The following is a 20,889-nucleotide window of genomic DNA, read 5'->3' on the forward strand; positions in this document are numbered from 1 at the left end:
CCTATCAAGTTGTGGTGTAAGAAGAAGTAGGTGGTCCTGCCTCAACTCCTTGGAATACCATATCTGCAGATGATATGTTCCTGGACTAATGTTGATTTTAGTGTGCTGAAGGGTGATATGTCTGGCCCTTTCCACCTATCAAGTGGTGTGAACAGAAGTAGAGGGTCCTACCTCAGCTCCTTGGAATACCATATCTGCAGATGGTATGCTCCTGGACTGATCATGTTGATTTTAGTGTGCTGAAGGATGATATGTCTGGCCCTTTCCACCTATGAAGTTGTGGTGTGAACAGAAGTAGGGGGTCCTACCTCAACTCTTTGGAATACCATATCTACAGATGATATGCTCCTGGACTGATCATGTTGATTTTAGTGTGCTGAAGGATGATATGTCTGGCCATGTCCACCTATCAAGCTGTGGTGTGAGCAGAAGTAGGAAGTCCTACCTCAACTCCTTGGAATACCATATCTACAGATGATATGCTCCTGGACTGATCATGTTGATTTTAGTGTGCTGAAGGATGATATGTCTGGCCCTGTCCACCTATCAAGTTGTGGTGTGAACAGAAGTAGGGGGTCCTACCTCAACTCCTTAGAATACCATATCTACAGATGATATGCTCCCAGACTGATCATGTTGATTTTAGTGTGCTGAAGGATGATATGTCTGGCCATGTCCACCTATCAAGCTGTGGTGTGAGCAGAAGTAGGAAGTCCTACCTCAACTCCTTGTAATACCATGACAACCTCATAGGAGCAGATTGGATGGAGCATTCCTTCAGCATCCCATTTACTAGTACTGAATACTCAGATTGGGGGAAGCAGTGTTGCCGTGACATCATAGCTATGTATCTGCTGCAAGCTTGTAGCGGACATAAAGAAATGAATTGGGTGCACAGCTGCAATTAGCTGTAGCATAACTAGCTTTTTCCTTCCTTCCACCCACCTTTTCTGCATGCCATTTGTCTTCCAGCTCTGCGCCAGGAACACACTGCTCACAACTGGCTTCCCTCGCAGAGTGAAATAGTCATCTGTGCGGTCCCCATTGAAGTTCCCACAGAGGCCACAGACCTTGTTTTGCAGCCTCTCACTGATGGCGATTTTGATAACGTTGAAGCCGTTGTAGTGGATCTGAATATCTGGGCTTGTGTCAATAACCAGGAATCCCTCCATGCTGTAGATTTTGGTGGACAAGCCGGTCACAAAGGGGACATTGACTTGAGTCCCATTCACCTAGAAATAGGAATGCTCTTTTAGGAAATAAATACTTATTTAGACTGATCAGGAAGATGGTGGAATGTGTTTTTTGTGACCTTCAATGTTTTATGAGATCATTGAATATAGCATGAAGTTTAATAGATGGAGTTCAAATCCATATCAACATTTGCTGTCAAAACTAATCCTGTTCCACAACCAAGATCAATTCCAGATTAATTGGAAGATTGAGAATTTCCCATAAAATCTGGGTGTGAAGGTCTCTGTATTACAGAATGCAGTGTTTAATATTCTCAGTCATGAATCTGACATCTCATATATGCTTCCATTTCTGAATTTGCAAGGGGGGCAGGAGCTTTATATACATTATATACATACACCTAAATATGCAGATACTCAAGTCCCTCATTTAATTGAGCTTGAACCCCACCCCCCCATAGATACCTTCCACCCCACCTTTGCCAAAGTTTGACAATTGGAGAGCACGAAAATGGGATGTTCATATAAAACACCCATTGAGAAAATGGTCAACTGCTGAGATCATTCATTTGTAAAATTGTTGGTGCTGGATATTGGCTTTTTGGTTGATAAAACCATCATATTCTATAACAAACCCAGGTTTATTGCTCCATATTTTTTTGAAATGCCCCAAAGTGAAAAATAAAAATGTTCATAAATAAATGAAAGCTCTCTGATCTCACTCAGTGAACCTTCTGAAATGATTGATACTGTCTTGAAAGAAACAAAGATGTACATCCCTACAATGGATGAGATCACGTACTAAAGGTGCATGAAGGTAGAGGTTGATACTGTACCTTGACAGTATAACGGTCACTGATGAGAATTTGCTCCTCATTTATATAGAAATAAACAGGTGAGATGACAGTCAGATTGGGGGAAGACCACTTATCAAAATTGATGATGAGTTGGAAGGAGACGTCAGGGAGTTTCTGGCAGATGGTGGAGAGGACGAAGGCGCAGTTGGCTGGGAAGCGGAGGAAGGCGCCGTCGAAGGTGCGGAAGACCCCTCCTCCAGCCGCGATGCAGTAGGAGCTCTTCGTGCTGAAACAGCCACGGACCCCATTCCGTAGGGCGCACTCCTCGTCTGACTTGCATTGCCGTGGATCACACTGGATGAGATTGCGGCGGAAACAGCGGCAGCGGCGGGTGCAATCGCTGTTCCAGAAGAGTTGCTTGGGCTGCAGGCAAAGATCAAGGAAGGGAAGGAAACATAGTTGGAATGGATCTTCCCAAGGAAGAGGCCCATAGTCTTTCCGTAACAAGAGCTTTAAGGTAGTGATTCTCAAGCTTTTAGACTTCAGGTCCCAAAATCATGGTTAAGGGATACTGGGAGGTGACATCCAAAATAACTGGAGAATTGGAAGTGTTACAATCCCTGTCCCAAGGAACCAGAACACAATTCCACGTCTTCATGCTTTGGCTAGTGTCTGAGATCCTGCTCCATTTGTGTTCATTGGCACAGTGAGTGGTTACAAAGAGCAGGTAGAAGAGAATGCCCTGGGAAGGTCATTCCATAAGGCGGTGTTTCTCAACCTTCCCAATACTTTGACCCCTTAATACAGTTTCTCATTTTGTGGTGACCCCCTACCATAACATCTTCATTGCTACTTCATAACTGTAATTTTGCTACTGTTATGATTTGTAAATATTCGATATGCAGGATGTATTTTCATTTACTGAACCAAATTTGGCACAAATATTCGATATACCCAAATTTGAATACTGGTGGGGTTGGGGAGAATTGATTTTGCCATTTGGGAGTTGTAGTTGCTGGGATTTATAGTTCACCTACAATCAAAGAGCATTCTGAACTTCACTAACAATGGAATTGGACCAAATTTGGCACACAGAACTCCCATGACCAATATAAAATATTGGAAGGGTTTGGTGGGCATTGACCTTGAGTTTTGGAGTTGTAGTTCACCTACATCCAGAGAGCAGTGTGGACCCAAACAATGATGGATTTGGATCAAACTTGACACGAATACTCAATATGCCAAAATGTTGAGACTAGTGGAGTTTGGGGAAATAGACCTTGATATTTGGAAGTTGTGGTTGCAGGGGTGTATAGTCCACCTACAATTAAAGAGCATTCTGAACCCCATCCATGATAGAATTGGGCCAAACGTCCCACACAGAACCCCCATCACAAACAGAAAATATTGTGTTTTCTGATAGTCTTTTGCGACCCCTCTGACAACCCCCTCGTGACCCCCGAAGGGGTCCCGGCACCCAGGTTGAGAAACACTGCCATAAGGTTAATAGCATGACCACTAGAGTCCCCCACCCCCAATTCTGATTGGTGATTCCCATACCAGGAGGACAGTGAATCCACTCAGGGTTGTAGAGTTTTAAAGGAGCTATCCATAGTTCTGAAGATATCTTGGAGATAGCACCATGGATAGCTCCTTCAATGTGTACACTGAAATCTCAGTGGAAGACAAACTGGGTTATTAAAATAAACATATACTGTATTTTTTCCATATAGATTCCAGACTACATTGTATCTTAAGCAGTAATGTCTTCACAGGAATGCAATAAACACACGTCTCACTTCACATGTTGTTCTTGACCTCAGTTGGCTTTGAGTCCAAAAACAACATGTTAAAATGGCCCATGTATTATTGTTATCGGCAACGAGGGAAGGTTATTTGTGACATCTTCAATGAGTCCAGTCACCAAACCTTTGCAAAGTTCAAAATATTAGCTTGTGGATCAGAAGCATCATAGCCCTGATGGAGCTAGAGTTTCCACTTTTACCAGGAGAGGGCAGACATGTCTTTCAGACTGACTGTTATCTTAGGATGTCTGGCAACTCACTTCATCAGTAGCTTTGGACAATTCCATCATTAAAATATGTGATTTGGATATGTGGTGTTCAGTGCCTTGAGCTACAATACCTCTGAAACCCTTCAGTCAAGGCACTGCCTGGCTAAAGAGATAGGTTTCAGGGACAGCATCGTCAGAAATAGCTACAATAAGTGCAGTAAGAAGTACAATGGGTAAACTGCTGAGCTGCTGAACTTGTTGACTGAAAGGTCACAGGTTTGATTCCGGGGAACGGCATGAGCTCCTGCTGTTAGCCCCAGCTTCTGCCAACCTAGCAGTTCAAAAACATGTAAATGTGAGTAGATCAGTAGTACCATAATGGCGCTCCATGCAGTCATGCCAGCCACATGACCTTGGAGGTGTCTATGGACAATGCCGGCTCTTCAGTTTAGAAATTGTGATGAGCACCAACTCCCAGAGTTGGACACAAATGGACTTAATGTCAGGAAAAAACCTTTGCCTCTACTGACTATCACCATAGCTCGATCTGGCAATACAGGATCCTAGCTAACAATTAAAAATAACAACCAAACCATTTTTACAAGGATATAGTCAAGTTGGAGCAGAGCAACGAGAATGATAAGAGGCACTGAAAACAAGCTATATGAGTAGAGATTGAAGAAGCTGAAGAGAAGACTTTGAAAGTAGACGTGATGGCCTTCTTTAACCGTCTCAAGGGCTGTCACAAAGAGGAGGAGGAAAAATTGTTCTCTGCTGCTGAAGAGCGTAAGTGTAATGGCTTGAAGTTATAGAAGGGTAGATTGTGATTGAACAGCAGAAATAACTTCTCAGCGGTTAAGAGCAATCTTACAATGAAGAAGCTGGACCTGCTTTAGCTGAAGATCCTGCACTGAGCAGAGGACTAAACGTGATATCCCATAGGGCCCCTTCCATGAGTCTATTAAATAATTCATCATGTATGACAAGACAATTAGAAACCACTCCAGATTCTATAGATTGACAACATAGAAGGTTTCCAATCTGCAAAGGCTGCAACTGCTTCCCTACAACTGATGCCCTCCAAACTCCATCTCCTATCATCCCCTACTAGGCTTGTTTGATAAAAAAATAAATGGTTCAAAACCCGTTTCGGATGTAAGGGGTGCTGGTGGTTCGATTCGGAAGTCAATTCTGATTTTCACACACAAAAAATGTTCAAAACTTTTCAAAACTTCAGAGACTTCTGAATCCTTCCTTAATGGTTTGAAAAGGTTGTTTCCTGTTTCATTGGATGGCCTTTACTTTGAAAGTAGTTGTTTTGCTCCAGAAATTGGGGGGGGGGGGGGGGGAACAAAGGCAGGAAATCCATCCAGTCTGGTTTAAAATGCTTCCCAGGCTTGAGACCAGAAACAAGGGGAGAGGAAAGGCAGGAAATTCATCCAGTCTGATTTAAAACGCTTCCTAGACTTGAGACCAGAAGCGAGGAGAGAGGAAAGGCAGGAAATCCATCCACTCTATTTTCAAACGCTTCCCAGACTTGAGACCAGAAGCGAGGGGAGAGGAAAGGCAGGAAATCCATCCAGTCTGATTTAAAACGCTTCCCAGACTTGAGACCAGAAGCGAGGGGAGAGGAAAGGCAGGAAATCCATCCACTCTGGTTTAAAACACTTCCCAGGCTTGAGACTAGAAGAGAAGGGAGAGGAAAGGCAGGAAATCCATCCACTCTATTTTCAAACGCTTCCCAGACTTGAGACCAGAAGCGAGGGGAGAGGAAAGGCAGGAAATCCATCCAGTCTGGTTTAAAATGCTTCCCAGGCTTGAGACCAGAAGTGAGGGGAGAGAAAAGGCAGGAAATCAATCCACTCTATTTTCAAACGCTTCCCAGACTTGAGACCAGAAGCGAGGGGAGAGGAAAGGCAGGAAATCCATCCAGTCTAGTTTAAAACGCTTCCCAGACTTGAGACCAGAAGTGAGGGGAGAGCAAAGGCAGGAAATTCATCCAGTCTGTTTTAAAATGCTTCCTAGCCTTGAAACCAGAAGCAGGGAAAAGCTGAATAATTTCTGACTCACTTACTGCTTCATAACAGAAATGGTGGAAAAAGCTTCTGAAGGGCAAAGGGATTCTGACCGAAACTAACCATGCCTATCCCCTACCAGCTAATTGTTGGGTGGATAGAATTGTATTCAGTTGTGGCCATGATGTACAGCCACAGAGTTCTCTAAAGTGGCTCCTCATCTTTTTCAAAAGGCACATCCTGAATTGAGATCATAATTCTAGGAAGCCAATAAGAGTGTGAAAACATTGACACCCGTATGACTTGTCTGACACCCGCATCGCTTGTAAAGTCGAGGAAATGCAAAGTTACAGTTTCCACAGCAACCTCCTCCCTGCTCCTGCTTCCAAAGAGAGCACTACAAATATCCTGTTGACCACCAATGTGTACCTTCGCAAAGAAGCAGAAATTACATTCCACTCTCTTGTTATCAGATTTATGGAATAATTGAACATATGAGCTTGCTTCTCTGCCGATAAGAGCCTTGCTGGCACTGTGTTTTTAAAGGAAGCAGGAAAGCTACAATAGGGAAAGAGAGACAACATTGGTAACAGAAGTCATTCCTCATGGCAACCATCCTGAGTCAGGACCGGCGCCACAGATCTGCCAAAGCATTTGCAGACACTGGAGTGAAAGCGAAGGCCATTTTTCAGTGGCAAGCTCATAATATGATAGATCATACCCAGAAAGTCCCTATTTCCAACCTTTCATGTATAGACAGAGGGATTTTTTGTAACATCCTTATTTGAAGAGTGATATCCCAAAGGCACCGGTTCTCATCTGATCTTGGAAGAAAAGTAGAGTCAGTTGTGGTTAGTACTTGGATGGGAGACTGCCAAGGAATACTAAGTGCCATTTGCAATAGTCAAGGGCAGTCTTCCATAACTTCATATGGTCTAGATGTGTTGTATTACAGTTCCCATCATCCCCAGCCAAGTTACTTTACTTTTACTTAGGTGATCCCTCGTTATCCAAATATGATGGTCTTCCAAATGTAATGTCTTGGCAGTGGATATGTAGGTGACTGTAGAGACCTAATCTGGACCAGCATGTTCTTCCACAGTGAGTGCACTGGTTTCCAGGTGGAAGGTGGTCCTGGTCAGAGTTAGCTTCACACACCTTCCTCTTGCCATGTTTCTCCCTTTCACCCTCCATTCGTGCTTCTTCAAATTCTACAGCACTGCTGGTGACAGCTGACTTCCAGTTAGAGCGTTCAAGGGCCAGGGCTTCCCAGTTCTCGGTGCCCATGCCACAGTTTTTAAGTTTGGCTTTGAGCCCATCTTTAAATCTCTTTTCCTGTCTGCCATTTTCCATTCTTGAGTTGGGAGTATAGTAACTGCTTTGGGAGATGGTGATCAGACATTCGAACAATATGGCCAGTCCAGTGAAGTTGATGGCAGAGGAACGTTGCTTCAATGCTGGTGGTCTTTGCTTCCTCCATCACACTGACATTTGTCCGCTGTCTTCACAAGAGATTTTTCTGGCAATGCTGATGAAATCATTCTAGGAGTTGAGTATGACATCTGTATATAGTCCACGTTTCACAGGCGTATAGCAGGGTTGGGAGGACAGTAGCTTTATAAACAAGCACCTTGGTCTCCCTATGGATGTCCCGATCCTCAAACACTCTCTACATCATTCATAAAAATGCTGCACTTGCAGAGCTCAGGCGGTGTTGTATTTCAGTGTTAATGTTGAGTTTTGTGGAGAGGTGGCTGCCAAGGGAGTGGAAATGGTCAACATTTTATAACATTACACCATTAAGCTGTATTTCTGGCATTGCAGAGGGATTGGCTGGTGACTGTTGGAAGAGACTTAGGTGATGACAGTTATGGGCCAACAAATCTGGAGAAAATTGAATGAATTGACCAATTTGGTTTTGCTCAGATTAATAAATAGACTGGGCCTGTTGAGTTTTGTTTTTCTCCCATTTTTTATATCATTCGAAGTTGAAACAAAAACAAATAAAACAGGTTATGTAGACATGCACAGTTTTTCAGTTAAAATATACACAAATGGTCATATTTGAAAATACAATAAATACAAAAGTCTATATTTTAGGTATTTTACATACCCCAAAATGAGCATTTTGTGAAAAATGATTCTACAAATAATGCAAATACGTATGTTTTTATGTGAAGTAGGAATGGGTAGACTCATGAATGAGCTCATAAAAATCTGAGACATAGTGGAAATAGATTTATGCATCTATTCTTAATTGAAACAGATAAGGGATTCTGATTTATTGGGGTGAGCATCAGAAAATACAATTGCCACGGGAAAGAGCTAAATTTGTGCCCGTGGATACCCCAGAAATTGCTCTCATTCATCCACTTAATATCTACATATTAGAACAAAGGATACTTTCAAAAGTCCTTTTCCTTGATTAACTTCCCATTTCTCCTATTTATTATTTTAGCTCAGCGAATGCAAAGTCTGAAATGTCTTTTCTCCTGGATTTATAGCCTTCGTTGATATACATCGGGAGTAAGTTGCTGGGATTGAGCGGTGATGCAAGGTGTAAATCACAGGGAAGGATCTCCCTCCGGGCCCATGCAAATGATGCTACGGAATTATTAAATTTTAATTTTATCGTGCATTCCCCTGAAAGCAACCCTGAAAGCACGGCCTCATTACAGGGAATTTGTGTCACTCTATTGTGTGGATTAAACTGATTAATATTACATCGTGCACAGAACTAGACCACTAAGTACATGGCTGTTGTTCATTATTTCAGGATCGCCTTGTCAGGTGTCGGGGAAAAAACCCGAAGGCTGATAGCAATGCAAACCAGAAACAAACTGAAGGTTGGTAGCAATACAAACCAGTCGAGGGAATAAACAGAGGCAGCTTGCCTGCAGCACCCGCAAATTACCCGCAGGAAAATCTCACCCTTCTGAAGGCAAGCTCCCAAGGGCATCGCGTTTCGATCCTCCAAAATCAACCTATTAAGACTGCCACATTCTTCAGAAGCAATGCAACAGCAGTTGAAGAGCAATCCATCTCCTCTGCTGGTTTCATCCTATTTGGAAACCATTTAGTGTCCAATCCCACCGGCAGCTTAGAGCACAAAAACATAATAATTTACTCTGTACGCTCACACATTCTACTTGGTTTTCGGGGTAGTGGTAGGTGATGCTGCTTAGATGAATGTCGATGAGGACAGAACCCTTGGGAGAAAATCTCACTAGGAGGCAATGCTTCCTTACAGTCCAGGGCTCTTGGCTAAGAGCCTCAGATATAATGTTAAAGCAATAAAGGCCCTTATTAATTCCCCAAAGCAATGTGAAGATTGGGAAAAAACTCACCGCTGAGCTAGAACCCATTTAAAAATCTCAGGTGGTTACTTAGCACACTTGTATACAGTTTTATTTATTTTATTTATTGTGTCAGAAGTGAACCAAGGGTACAGTTGTAATATATTTAAAAACACAAAGTTTAAAAACTTGACATTATACTAAGTACTAGCCGTCCCCTGCCACGCGTTGCTGTGGCCCAGTCTGGTGATCTGGAAAATAAAGTAATGTGAAAGTGTGGGTTTCTAATATATATAATTTTTTTATGTTTGTGGGTAAACAGTATTTCTTGTTTGTTTATCAGTGTTGATGTGGAGATTGTCTGGTTTGCCTACTCTGGAATATGGAACATATCACAGTCCGTCTTTAGGGGTCCCTTTCAAATCTATGATACTATATCTCTCTGTGTGTGAATCATATATATCTATCTATATCTGTGGCTGGATGGCTCTCTGTCAGGAGGGCTTTGATTACATTTTCTTGCCCTGGTGGAGAGAGTTGTATTGAATGGCCTTAAGTATTTTATGTTGGTAATGGAGGTTCTGTGTGGGAAATTTGCCCCAATTCTGTTGTTGGTGGGGTTCAGAATGCTCTTTGAGTGTAGGTGAACTATAAATCCCAGTAACTACAAATACCAAATGTCAAGGTCTATTTCCCCCAAACTCCATCTGTGTTGATATTTGGGCACATGAAATATTTGTGACAAGTTTGGTCCAGATCCATCATTGTTTGAGTCCACAGTGCTCTGTGGATGTAGGTGAACTACAACTCTCAAACTCAAGGTCTATGACCACCAAACCCTTCTAGTGTTTTCTGTTGGTCATTGGAGTCCTCTGTGCCAAGTTTGGTTCAGTTCCATAACTGGTGGAGTTCAGAATGTTCTTTGATTGTAGGTGAACTATAAATCCCAGCAACTGCAACTCCCAAATGACAAAATCAAATTTTGTTTGAGTGAAGGACATACATGTTGTTAGGTGTATGCTGTCCAAATTTGGTGTTAATTCACCCAGTGGTTTTTGAGTTACGTTAATCCCACAAACAAACATTACATTTTTATTTATATAGATGGAGCCCCCGGTGGCGCAGTGGGTTAAACCCTTGTGCTGGCAGGACTGAAGACCGACAGGTCGCAGGTTCTAATTTCCGGGAGAGCGTGGATGAGCTCCCTCTGTCAGCTCCAGCTCCTCATGCGGGGACATGAAAGAAGCCTCCGACAGGGATGATAAAACATTCAGGAGTCCCCGGGGCAACGTCCTTGCAGACGGCCAATTCTCTCACACCAGAAGTGACTTGCAGTTTCTCAAGTTGCTCCTGACATGACTATGTGTGTGTGTGTATGTCTATACACACACACACACACACACATGAATGTGCTTTGACCAGTAGGTGGCCACTTGGAGTGCCTCTGATGTTGCTGTAAGAAGGTCCTCCATTCTGCATGTGGCAGGGCTCAGGTTGCATGGTAATACGGGGTCTGTGGTTTGCTCTTTTCCACACTCACATGTCGTGGACTCCACTTTGTGGCTCCATTTCTTAAGGTTGGCTCTGCATCTAGTGGTGCCAGAGTGCAGTCTGTTCAGCATCCTTCAAGTCACCCAATCTTCTGTGTTCTCAGGAGGGAGTCTCCCATTCGGTATCACCCATGGATTGAGGTTCTGGGTTTAAACCTGCCACGTTTGGACTCTTGTTTGCTGAGGTGTTCCTGCGAATATCCCTGTAGATCTTAGAAAACTATTTCTTGATTTAAAGCATTGGTGTGCTGGCTGATATCCGAACAGAGGATGGGCCAGAGATGTCACTGCCTTGATCCTTTCATTGTTGGCTGCTACTTCCCAGCGAATGTCAGATGGTGCAATACTAGCTAAACAATATAATTTCTCCAGTGGTGTAGAGCGTAGACATCCTGTGATAATGCAGCATGTCTCATTAAGAGCCACATCCATTGTTTTATTCCACTTTGGGAATGCGTATTCAGCAGCAGAGTAGTCAAGAGCAAGGACAGATGTCTTCACTGTGTCTGGTTGTGAACCCCAGGTTGTGCCAGTCAGTTTTCATATGCTATTATTTCTAGCACCCAGAGTAACTCCCAGGTATTTTGGTGTGCTGCAGTGCCCCCACTTGTATACAGTAAGACCCTGGAATATGTTCACAACTGGACCATTGTTACATGAAACTATAGGTATTAGTAAACACGAATCCATTTATTGTCGAAGGCTTTCATGGCTGGAATCACTGGGTTGTTGTAGATTTTTTCAGGCTATATGGCCATGTTCTAGAGGCATTCTCTCCTGATGTTTTGCCTACATCTATGGCAAGCATCCTCAGAGGTTGTGAGGTCACAACTACTGAGGATGCTTGCCATAGATGCAGGCACAACGTCAGGAGAGAATGCTTCTAGAACATGGGCATGCAGCCCCGAAAAACCTACAACAACCCACGAATCAATTTCTTCACTTCCAGTCCCAGGACATTATAAAGTTGTTTTGAGGACCTAGAGAGATATCCTGTCGAGGAATGTTTTGGTCCTACAATGAAATTGTACGCTGTTAGGGGAATTACATCATAGAATTGCCTGGAGGACTTAGTATCCATGGCATGAGTATCTCTGTGCAAATTGCTCCTATGAGGAGCCAAGAATTCTGCCACCATACTTTATATTAGTCGCTGCTCATTTAAAAGCGACATCTGTATTAATAAAAAAGAGAGCTTAAAAGCAGGAATGCACTCCACTTTTTAAACATGTCCTCCGCTGTCCTTCATACGTTTTTACCCTTGTGGAAAATTCAGCCAAGTTAACAGAAAGAATCTATCAAGGGGATGTGTATGCATGCACACGAAAAGGTAATCCAGACTATTTCTCTCTCTCTCTCTCTTTAAGAAAGTACCCAAGTCATGATTTAATGAAAAAGTTTAGTTCATAAAAGTTTTACAATTTATTGTTGCTTTCCCAAGGAAGCTCTTGGAGTTTATCCAAAGTCATGAATTCAGACATGAACTTGAGAGCTTCTTAATGTTTGTGGTTCCAGTGATTTGGCTTTTAGAGCCAGTCCCAGGCAGACAACAAGAGGGAAGACAGCCCCATTGACAAATATACTGTTTAGAATTAAGAGTGTTTTAATATCATTGCTTATTTCATTGCTTTAAAGACATTTATTTCATCAAGTTTTAAGCTCAATCTTGGTTTAAATGGTTGTAAGTCACTTTTAGGAACCATGCTTTTTTGTGTCAGGAACGACTTGAGAAACTACAAGTTGCTTCTGGTGTAAGAGAATTGGTTGCCAGGGAACACCCAGATGTTTGATGTTTTACCACTAGGCTTCTCTCATGTACCCACATCGGGAGCTGGAGCTGACAGAAGGAACTCAACCTGCTCTCCCTGGATTTGAACCACTGACCTTTCAGTCAGCAATCCTGCCAGCACAAGAGTTTAACCCATTGTGTCTGTGAGGAAGGAAGGCTTTATCCTATGTTGATAAACTATAAGAACAAATGAGTTAGATCACACAGCAACCACTTGTACTAACTGGAGCGACTTACAGGGAGCAGTCAACCCCCCTGTTTAAGGAGCTCCATTGGCTGCTGTTCATTTTCCGGTTCCAATTCAAGGTGCAGGTTCTTACCTACAAAGCCCTGAATGGTTTGGGACCCGCCTACCTGTGTGACCGCATTTTTATGTACGAACCCACGCGATTGCTTCGATCATCTGGAGAGGCCCTGCTCTCGCTCCTGCCCCCTTCTCATGTGCGACTGGTGGGGACGAGGGAGAGGAAGAGGTGCTTTACACGCGAGTAGGCCACGCGGAGCAGCTGCCCTTGGGTGGCTTACTCTGCCCATCGGGCCTGACGGATAGCGTGAGCCAGCCAAGGGAGGGGTACTGTGGGGGGGGGGGGTGCTCCTCCTCTGCGGGCCGGAGAAATGCCCTTGTCGGGCCTTAAGTGGCTCGTGGGCTGTAGTTTGGGGACCCCTGTTTTAAACTACTACTTCTGGCCCGGCCATAGGTTTTTAAATTTTTGTGTGTTATTGTCTATATGTGAGTTATATTAATTATATTGTTTTATTTGCTTATTGCTTTGTTATTTACTGATGTGTTGTTGGACTTGGCCTCACGTAAGCTGCCCCGAGTCCCCTTGGGGAGATGGTGGCGGGGTATAAATAATAATAATAATAATAATAATAATAATTATTATTATTATTATTGTGACTTACCGCATTGAATTCCATGCCCTCTTCGGGCAGCTCCAGTGTTACCCACAAGCCACCCCAAGAAGCCACTGTTTGGGAAACAGGATCTTACCTCATAATATTTGCCATCAGAGTAGCAGCCACAGTTTTGTGGAAGGATGCAGCTCTTGCCATTGAGGACGTAGCCTGGATCGCACTGGCAGCCTTCCACACAGTAATGATTGCAGTCGCTTTTCAACCGGATAGCAGCACAACGGGGTTGGCAGACACTCACGCAGTTCTCGTAGTGGCTGTTAGGAGGGCAGGTGACCGCTGGAACAAAAGGGGACAGGGTCTTAACATGGGCTGTATCACACATCCAGTGCAGTACAGTATGCCCTGTTGTATTCTAAGCAGTATGCGCATTCACAGCTCCTAAGAACTTCCTTTTTGGACTACTAATCCAAGAATTCTCCAGTCAACATGGACATTGTAGGGATTCTGGGAGTTGTAGGACCCCAAAGGAGCTTTTCAAAGCAACGTATTGGCAAAATATTTGGGTGATGCAAATGTCTGCATCATCTCCCAATTGCTTACAGACATGTTGCCTTCAAATTTTATTTATTTACTTATTTTTATTTACAGTATTTATATTTTGCCCTTCTCACCCCACAGGAGACTCAGGGCAGATTACAATGTACACATATATGGCAAACATTCAATGCCAAAGACACACAACAGATATAGACAGAAAGTCAGAGGTTATTTAACTTTTCTGGCCACCAGGGGAGCTGTCCCTTTCATCGTCCATCTGTGACACCGATGAAGTACTTCCGCATTCCCCGCTTGCTTTGCTGGAGTGCTTTGCTGGAGTGCTTTGCTGGAGTCTTTCTTATGGCCTCGTAAATTAGTTAAATTAGCCTCCCCACACATAGGTGGTACCTAATTTTCCTACTTGACAGATGCAACTGTCTTTCAGGTTGCAAAGGTCGTCATCAAGCTACACAATTGGTCGGAAGCTCACTCTGACCCGGGCTGGCTTCGAACTCATGACCTTTTGGTCAGAAGTGATCTTAATACAGCTGACACTCAGCCACCTGCGCCACAGTCCCACAGTCCTTCCCATGAGTCTTCTTTTAAGTCGTGATATCACCACAAGCAACTTTCCTATCTTAGAATGGAGTTCCTACATTAAAGCTTAGCTTCGTCTCCAAACCATTGATGTGATGTGCATAACCAACTATGCATAGCAAAGATAGTTCCACCTTGTAACCACCTTCCTTCCTGTTCCCCTAACTATCGTTGAAGGAAAACGGAAGGACATAATGAAAGACCACATCAACAGTGGTTGGCAGCTTCCAAGAAAGTGGGACACTGAACCCACACTAGTTCATAAGCTGCATTTTGAAAGAGCTATCCAAGGTGCTGATTTCTGCCTCCAAAATAAGCCCAGCACCTTGAATAGCAGCATTAAAGTTTGATACAAAACCTAGACTATGGTCCCAATGGCATAGAAATCACTCGCCACTATAATGGAAATTGGAAGGGCATAGGGGCAAGCGGAAGGACATTGATAAGACACGTTGGCAGCATAAGGTCAAGTGGTGCTACTGAGGCATAAGCATGGGCACAAATTGAGTATTAGTACTCAAGACAGGCAAGCAGGTAGCATTAAAGCTATTTTCCCTGACCTGATGCTCTTCAAAGGTCATTGTCTCATATTAGCTTTTCAGACTGGAGCAGTTGGCAGAGTAATAATCCCGGGAGCCTGCTCTGCTCACATAAAAGCCAGAATTGCCGAAACGTATAATAGAGTTGCAGGTGCAACAAAGAGGACTGTTTGTTGATCACACGCAGGTAATAAATGGAGGTGGAAACAAGAAATGCAAGCAAAGACAGCCTTTATCAAAGATGGGCCTCTTCATAAGTCCCCAACAACAGATCATTTGCAGCCCTATAGGCCAAGGTTTCCGTTGATTTGCTTGCACAAAGTAAGAGTGAAAAATCTGCCCTTCCTGCACTCTGAAATACCTTTCGCTCTTGCTTTAGATTTAGAAGGTGCCTGTAAATCCACACAAGCTGGGAGATAAATCACCTTTCTCTGAGGAAACAGCTTTTTGGACATTTCTTGAGATGGGGGAATCAGCCTTATCAGAACAAGGGTGAGATAACTTGGCACAGCTCAAGCAGCAGCAAAACTGTTTACATGAAAAGTGGCATTTGCTTGGTACCAATTAGCCTGTCTCAGAGTACCGCTGCGTTAACCACAGGAGGAAAGTCACTTCTACAAGGCAGTACATGTCTCTGTGCTTGTATGATCCATAACATGAGGCCTCACTAACCCCTTGCAGATCTGTACCAGGAATGAATGAATGAATGAATGAATGAACAACCCAATGCTTAGAAAGATGGAGGGAATGGAAAAAGAGGAAGACCACATTCCAGATGGATGGACTCCGAAAAAGCATGGCTGCCCAGAGACTTGAACAAGGCTGTTAAGGATAGGGTGACAGAGGTCTCTCATTTACCATAAGTCGATGGTAGAAGGTCATTGGAAAAGAGGAAGACTGCATTCCAGAGAGGTAGACTCAACTAAGGAAACAATAGCCTTGAGTTCACAGTACCTGAGCAGAGCATTAGATGATAGAGCAGTGGTTCTCAATCTGTGGGTCCCCAGTTTACCAGCTGGTTTCTGAGAGTTGAAGGCCAAAACTTCTGGGGACCCACAGGTTGAGAACCACTGTGATATCACTGAGAACTTAAAGAACTCACATTTACATGATCACCATGACTTGAAATTGTCTTGGTGGCAGACAACTTGCTACTACTACTATTTGTTTGTTCGTTTATTTATTTATGACATTTATATCCTGCCCTTCTCACCCCAAAGGGGACTCAGAGTGGCTTACAAGAGAGAGATATATATATAGAAACAATATATTATATTATTAGCATTGCACAATATCAGTATTATATATTACTATATTGTACTATACCATTATATTGTAATATTATTAGTAATATTACATATAATATAAAATATATAATTATAATATCATACTAGCCGTCCCCTGCCACGCGTTGCTGTGGCCCAATCTGGTGATCTGGAAAATGAAGTAATGAGAAAATGTTGGTTTCTAATATATGCAATTTCTTTATGCTTGTTGTTTCTTTGTCAGTGTTGATGTGGAGAGTGTCTGGTTTGCTATATAGATTATTATTATTATTATTATTATTATTATTATTAGTATATTGTATTGTATTGCTATCATCATTACCACCATCATTATATTTATCCTCAGTTGAACTTTCCATTGAGATGCAAAACATATGCCAGGATATATCTATTTGCTTGTTAAGCCTTTGGTCTTTCCCAATCTCTTTTCAACATTTCTCACTAGCAAAAGTAGCAGCATTATTATCTCTGACCCCCAGACATTAAAAACAAAAACACTTTACCAGAGGGAGCAGCAGGACAAAATAAATGCATGTCTCCATAAAGAGCAATGTCACAGGTCTCTGCAGAATGCCAATGGCAGACTTGAAGGAAACCCACTCTGTTTAACTAAGCTTCAGTAACCTAGATGTCATTGTACTGCTTCTCTAGCATTGAACAGCATTTGCTCTTTAAGCCAGTGGTTCCCAACCTGTGGGCCGTGGCCCACTGGTGTGCTGCGAGACCTAAAATAAGGTCTGCAGCTCTAGATTATTAAATATGGTTTTCTGTGGGTGATCAGATGGCGACTACTGGATGGTTTCTGTATCAGAAACTAGAGCTGATGTGGTCTATCCAATGCCATTTTCTGAATCAGCACCCCAGATAACCAAACTGAATCTAAAATTGACCAAAAACCGATTTGTAACCCTTTTTGGTACTAATGTTGGAGAGTGGTCCCTGTTCAAAGTGGTCCCTGGTCAAATGGTCCCCGATCAGAGTGGTCCCTGGTCAAACAAAGGTTGGGAACCACTGCTTTAAGCCAACACTACTGAGATTTACAGTCTAACAATACCCCTGATACACCTGTGTGTATTAAACTATCCAAATGCCAGAGATACAGCTTAATGGTGTAACATTAGAAAATGTTGACCATTTCCGCTACCTTGGCAGCCACCTCTCCACAAAAGTCAACATCGACACCGAAATACAACACCGCCTGAGCTCTGCGAGTGCAGCATTTTTCTGAATGAAGCAGAGAGTGTTTGAGGACCGGGACATCCGTAGGTGCTTGTTTATAAAGCTGTTGTCCTCCCAAGTCTGCTATACGCCTGCGAGACGTGGACTGTGTACAGACATTACATGCAACTCCTGGAACAATTCCATCAGCGCTGCCTCTGAAAAATCCTGCAAATCTCTTGGGAAGACAGGCAGGCAAACGTCAGCGTGCTGGAAAAAGGAAAGATCACCAGCATTGAAGCGATGGTCCTCCGCCATCAACGCCACTGGACCGGCCACGTTGTCCAGATGCCCAACCACCGTCTCCCAAAGCAGTTGCTCTATTCTGAACTCAAGAATGGAAAACAGAATGTTGGTGAGCAGGAAAAGAGATTTAAAGATGGGCTTAAAGCCAACCTTAAAAAGTCTGGCATAGACACTGAGACCTGGGAAGCCCTGGCCCTTGAGCGCTCCAGCTGGAGGTCAGCTGTGACCAGCAGTGCTGTAGAATTTGAAGAGGCACAAATGGAGAGTGAAAGAGAGGAGCGTGCCAAGAGGAAGGCACGTCAAGCCAACCCCGACTGAGACTACCTTCCACCTGGAAACCGATGCCCTCACTGCGGGAGAAGATGCAGATCAAGAATAGGGCTCCACAGTCACCTACGGACCCACCAAAACACTGATCCTGGAAGACTATTCTACTCAGCCAACGAGGGATCACTTAAGTAAAATAAGTAATTAAACTATCACAGAAATCTATCAAAGTGTGTGTGGATAATATATCTCAGAAATGGAACAAACCTGTAACTCCAAATCCCCCCCCCCCCCCATTCTCCTCCCTGCTGCCCTACTCCTTCTAACAATTGTTATTGGGTCCGTGAATCTCAGGAACAAGGCAGATTTAAACCATCAATTTGTGGATAGAAAATGATCCAAATTTAATTTTTAAATCTTATTAGTGATGAAAATGACTTTTCAATTGATTTGCCAGACGGCCTGCCTGCCAGAGATGCTTTACATCTTCATTTATGAGGAAGGTAATTGAACGATACATTGTAAGCCTATTGACCGCAGACGCAAACCTTCTTTGGGAAGGAAAAAATGGCATGCTCTTTCCCTGGCGTGCATAAACTAATAACATTTGCATTTGACAAATGAAGAACGGCGGCCTTTGGGACTGGAGGTTTCACTGGCTTTCTTTACGGAATGGATTTGCAGTCGGCAAAAAAAGAGTAACTTTACTCATTGAACTATTTCTCCTCTCTCCACAAAGTGGAGCAATTCAACCAACTTTCCGTCTTCAGAAGAGCAAAAGACACCTGGAAGAGAGATTGAAAAGGTTTAATGTATTGTTGAAGGCTTTCATGGCCGGAATCACTGGGTTGTTGTAGGTTTTTTCAGGCTATATGGCCATGGTCTAGAGGCATTCTCTCCTTACGTTTCGCCTGCATCTATGGCAAGCATCCTCAGAGGTAGTGAGGTCTGTTGGAACTAGGAAAAGGGGTTTATATATCTGTGGAATGACCAGAGTGGGACAAAGGACTCTTGTCTGTTGGAGCTAGGTGTGAATGTTTCAACTGACCACTTTGATTAGCATTTGATGGCCTGGCAGTTCCTGGGGCAATCTTTTGTTGAGAGGTGATTAGATGTCCCTGATGGTTTCCTCTCTGTTGTTTTGCTGTTGTAGTTTTTGAGTTTTTTTTAAATACTGGTAGCCAGATTTTGTTCATTTTCATGGTTTCCTCCTTTCTGTTGAAATTATCCACAGGCTTGTGTATTTCAATGGCTTCTCTGTGTAGTCTGACATGGTGGTTGTGAGAGTGGTCCAGCATTTCTGTGTTCTCAAATAAAATGCTCTGTCTTTCTTTCTTTCTTTCTTTCTTTCTTTCTTTCTTTCTTTCTTTCTTAGGATTCAAACTGAGAATCCCCAAGTTAGTGACACTGGCCTACTGCCTTCAAAAAAGGGATTCTCCTATGCTTCGATTTGACAGAAGGAGCACAAACGTTGTAGATAATCCAATGCCGCACTTGCCCGATCATCCCTATGTTGTACCTAAGTCCGTTTAGCATTCCTTATTGGCCTGATTCTCATTTCAATCCCTAATTACAATTGTTCATTTCTGTTATGTGCCTTCAAGCTGACTCCGATTTATAGCAACCTTATCCTTGGATTTTTAAAGGCAAGATTGCTTCAGGAACAGTTGGCCATTGCCTTCTTCTAAATTCAGCCCAAGGCCATCCAGAGGTTTCCAAAGCTGAGTGGGGTATTTGAACCATTACCTTCCCAAATATGGAGCCCCCGTGGTGCAGTGGGTTAAACTCTTGTGCCGGCAAGACTGAAGACCGATAGGTCGCAGGTTCTAATCCGGGTAGAGCGCGGATGAGCTCCCTCTGTCAGCTCTGGCTCCCAATGCGGGGGCATGAGAGAAGCCTCCCACAAGGATAGTAAAACATCAAAACATTCGGGCGTCCCCTGGGCAACGTCCTTGCAGACTGCCAATTCTCTCACACCAGAAGCGACTTGCAGTTTCTCTGGCAAAAAAAAACCCCTTCCCAAATCATAGCCCAACATTCAGACTGCTATATCACATCAATCCTAAATTATAATCCAATGTAGACAATGCTGCAAAATCAAGCTTTTTATAGGACTTGAGATAAATGTATGGGTTTACAATGAGTGTATGAGTGTATGAGGCTGTCCATAGACTGCTGATCCAATATCTCAGGAAAAACAATCTTTCTAATACTCCTATCTCCGTCATTTCACCTAATACCCTATGACTGAAAATAGATCCTGCATTGTGCAAAGCTTTTCACTTGCTGAGTGCAGGAATGGTCCACTGTTGGTGATCCACAGGCCAAATCTGTCTCCTCACAATGCAAGGATAATTCTTTTAAGTGTTATATCAGTGACTTTCCAAAGGCTCTTGAACTACAATCTCCATTATCCTTGACCACTGGTGATGCCAAATGTCCCCAGAATGTCTAGAATGTCTTGGTTCTCCAGGTGTTTTGGACTTCAGCTCCCACAGTTCCTAAGAGCTGGTAAGCTGGCTGGGATTTCTGGGAGTTGAAGTCCAAAGCACTTGGAGGATCAGAGGTTGGGAACCATTGGTCTATACCACGGGTCCTCAAACTTTTTAAACAAAGGGTCAGGTCACAGTCCCTCAAACTGTTGGATTATAATTTGGAAAAAAAACATGAATGAATTCCTATGCACA

General features: G+C 43.2%; 1 protein-coding gene across 1 annotated transcript in view; it reads right to left on the reverse strand.

Moving 5' to 3' along the window:
* The window catches only part of LOC132782273 (tubulin-specific chaperone cofactor E-like protein), a 154,653-nt gene that overhangs the window by 14,879 nt on the left and 118,885 nt on the right, over positions 1 to 20,889 (reverse strand). Inside the window, exons 20-22 of the mRNA XM_060786936.2 lie at positions 13,649 to 13,848; positions 2,030 to 2,413; positions 946 to 1,232 (exon numbers count right to left, since the gene is read on the reverse strand). Of these exons, the coding sequence (XP_060642919.2) occupies positions 946 to 1,232; positions 2,030 to 2,413; positions 13,649 to 13,848 (871 nt within the window). The remainder of the gene's footprint in view (positions 1 to 945; positions 1,233 to 2,029; positions 2,414 to 13,648; positions 13,849 to 20,889) is intronic.

This window comes from Anolis sagrei, chromosome 7 (assembly GCF_037176765.1).
Source record: "Anolis sagrei isolate rAnoSag1 chromosome 7, rAnoSag1.mat, whole genome shotgun sequence".
Lineage (NCBI taxonomy): Eukaryota > Metazoa > Chordata > Lepidosauria > Squamata > Dactyloidae > Anolis > Anolis sagrei.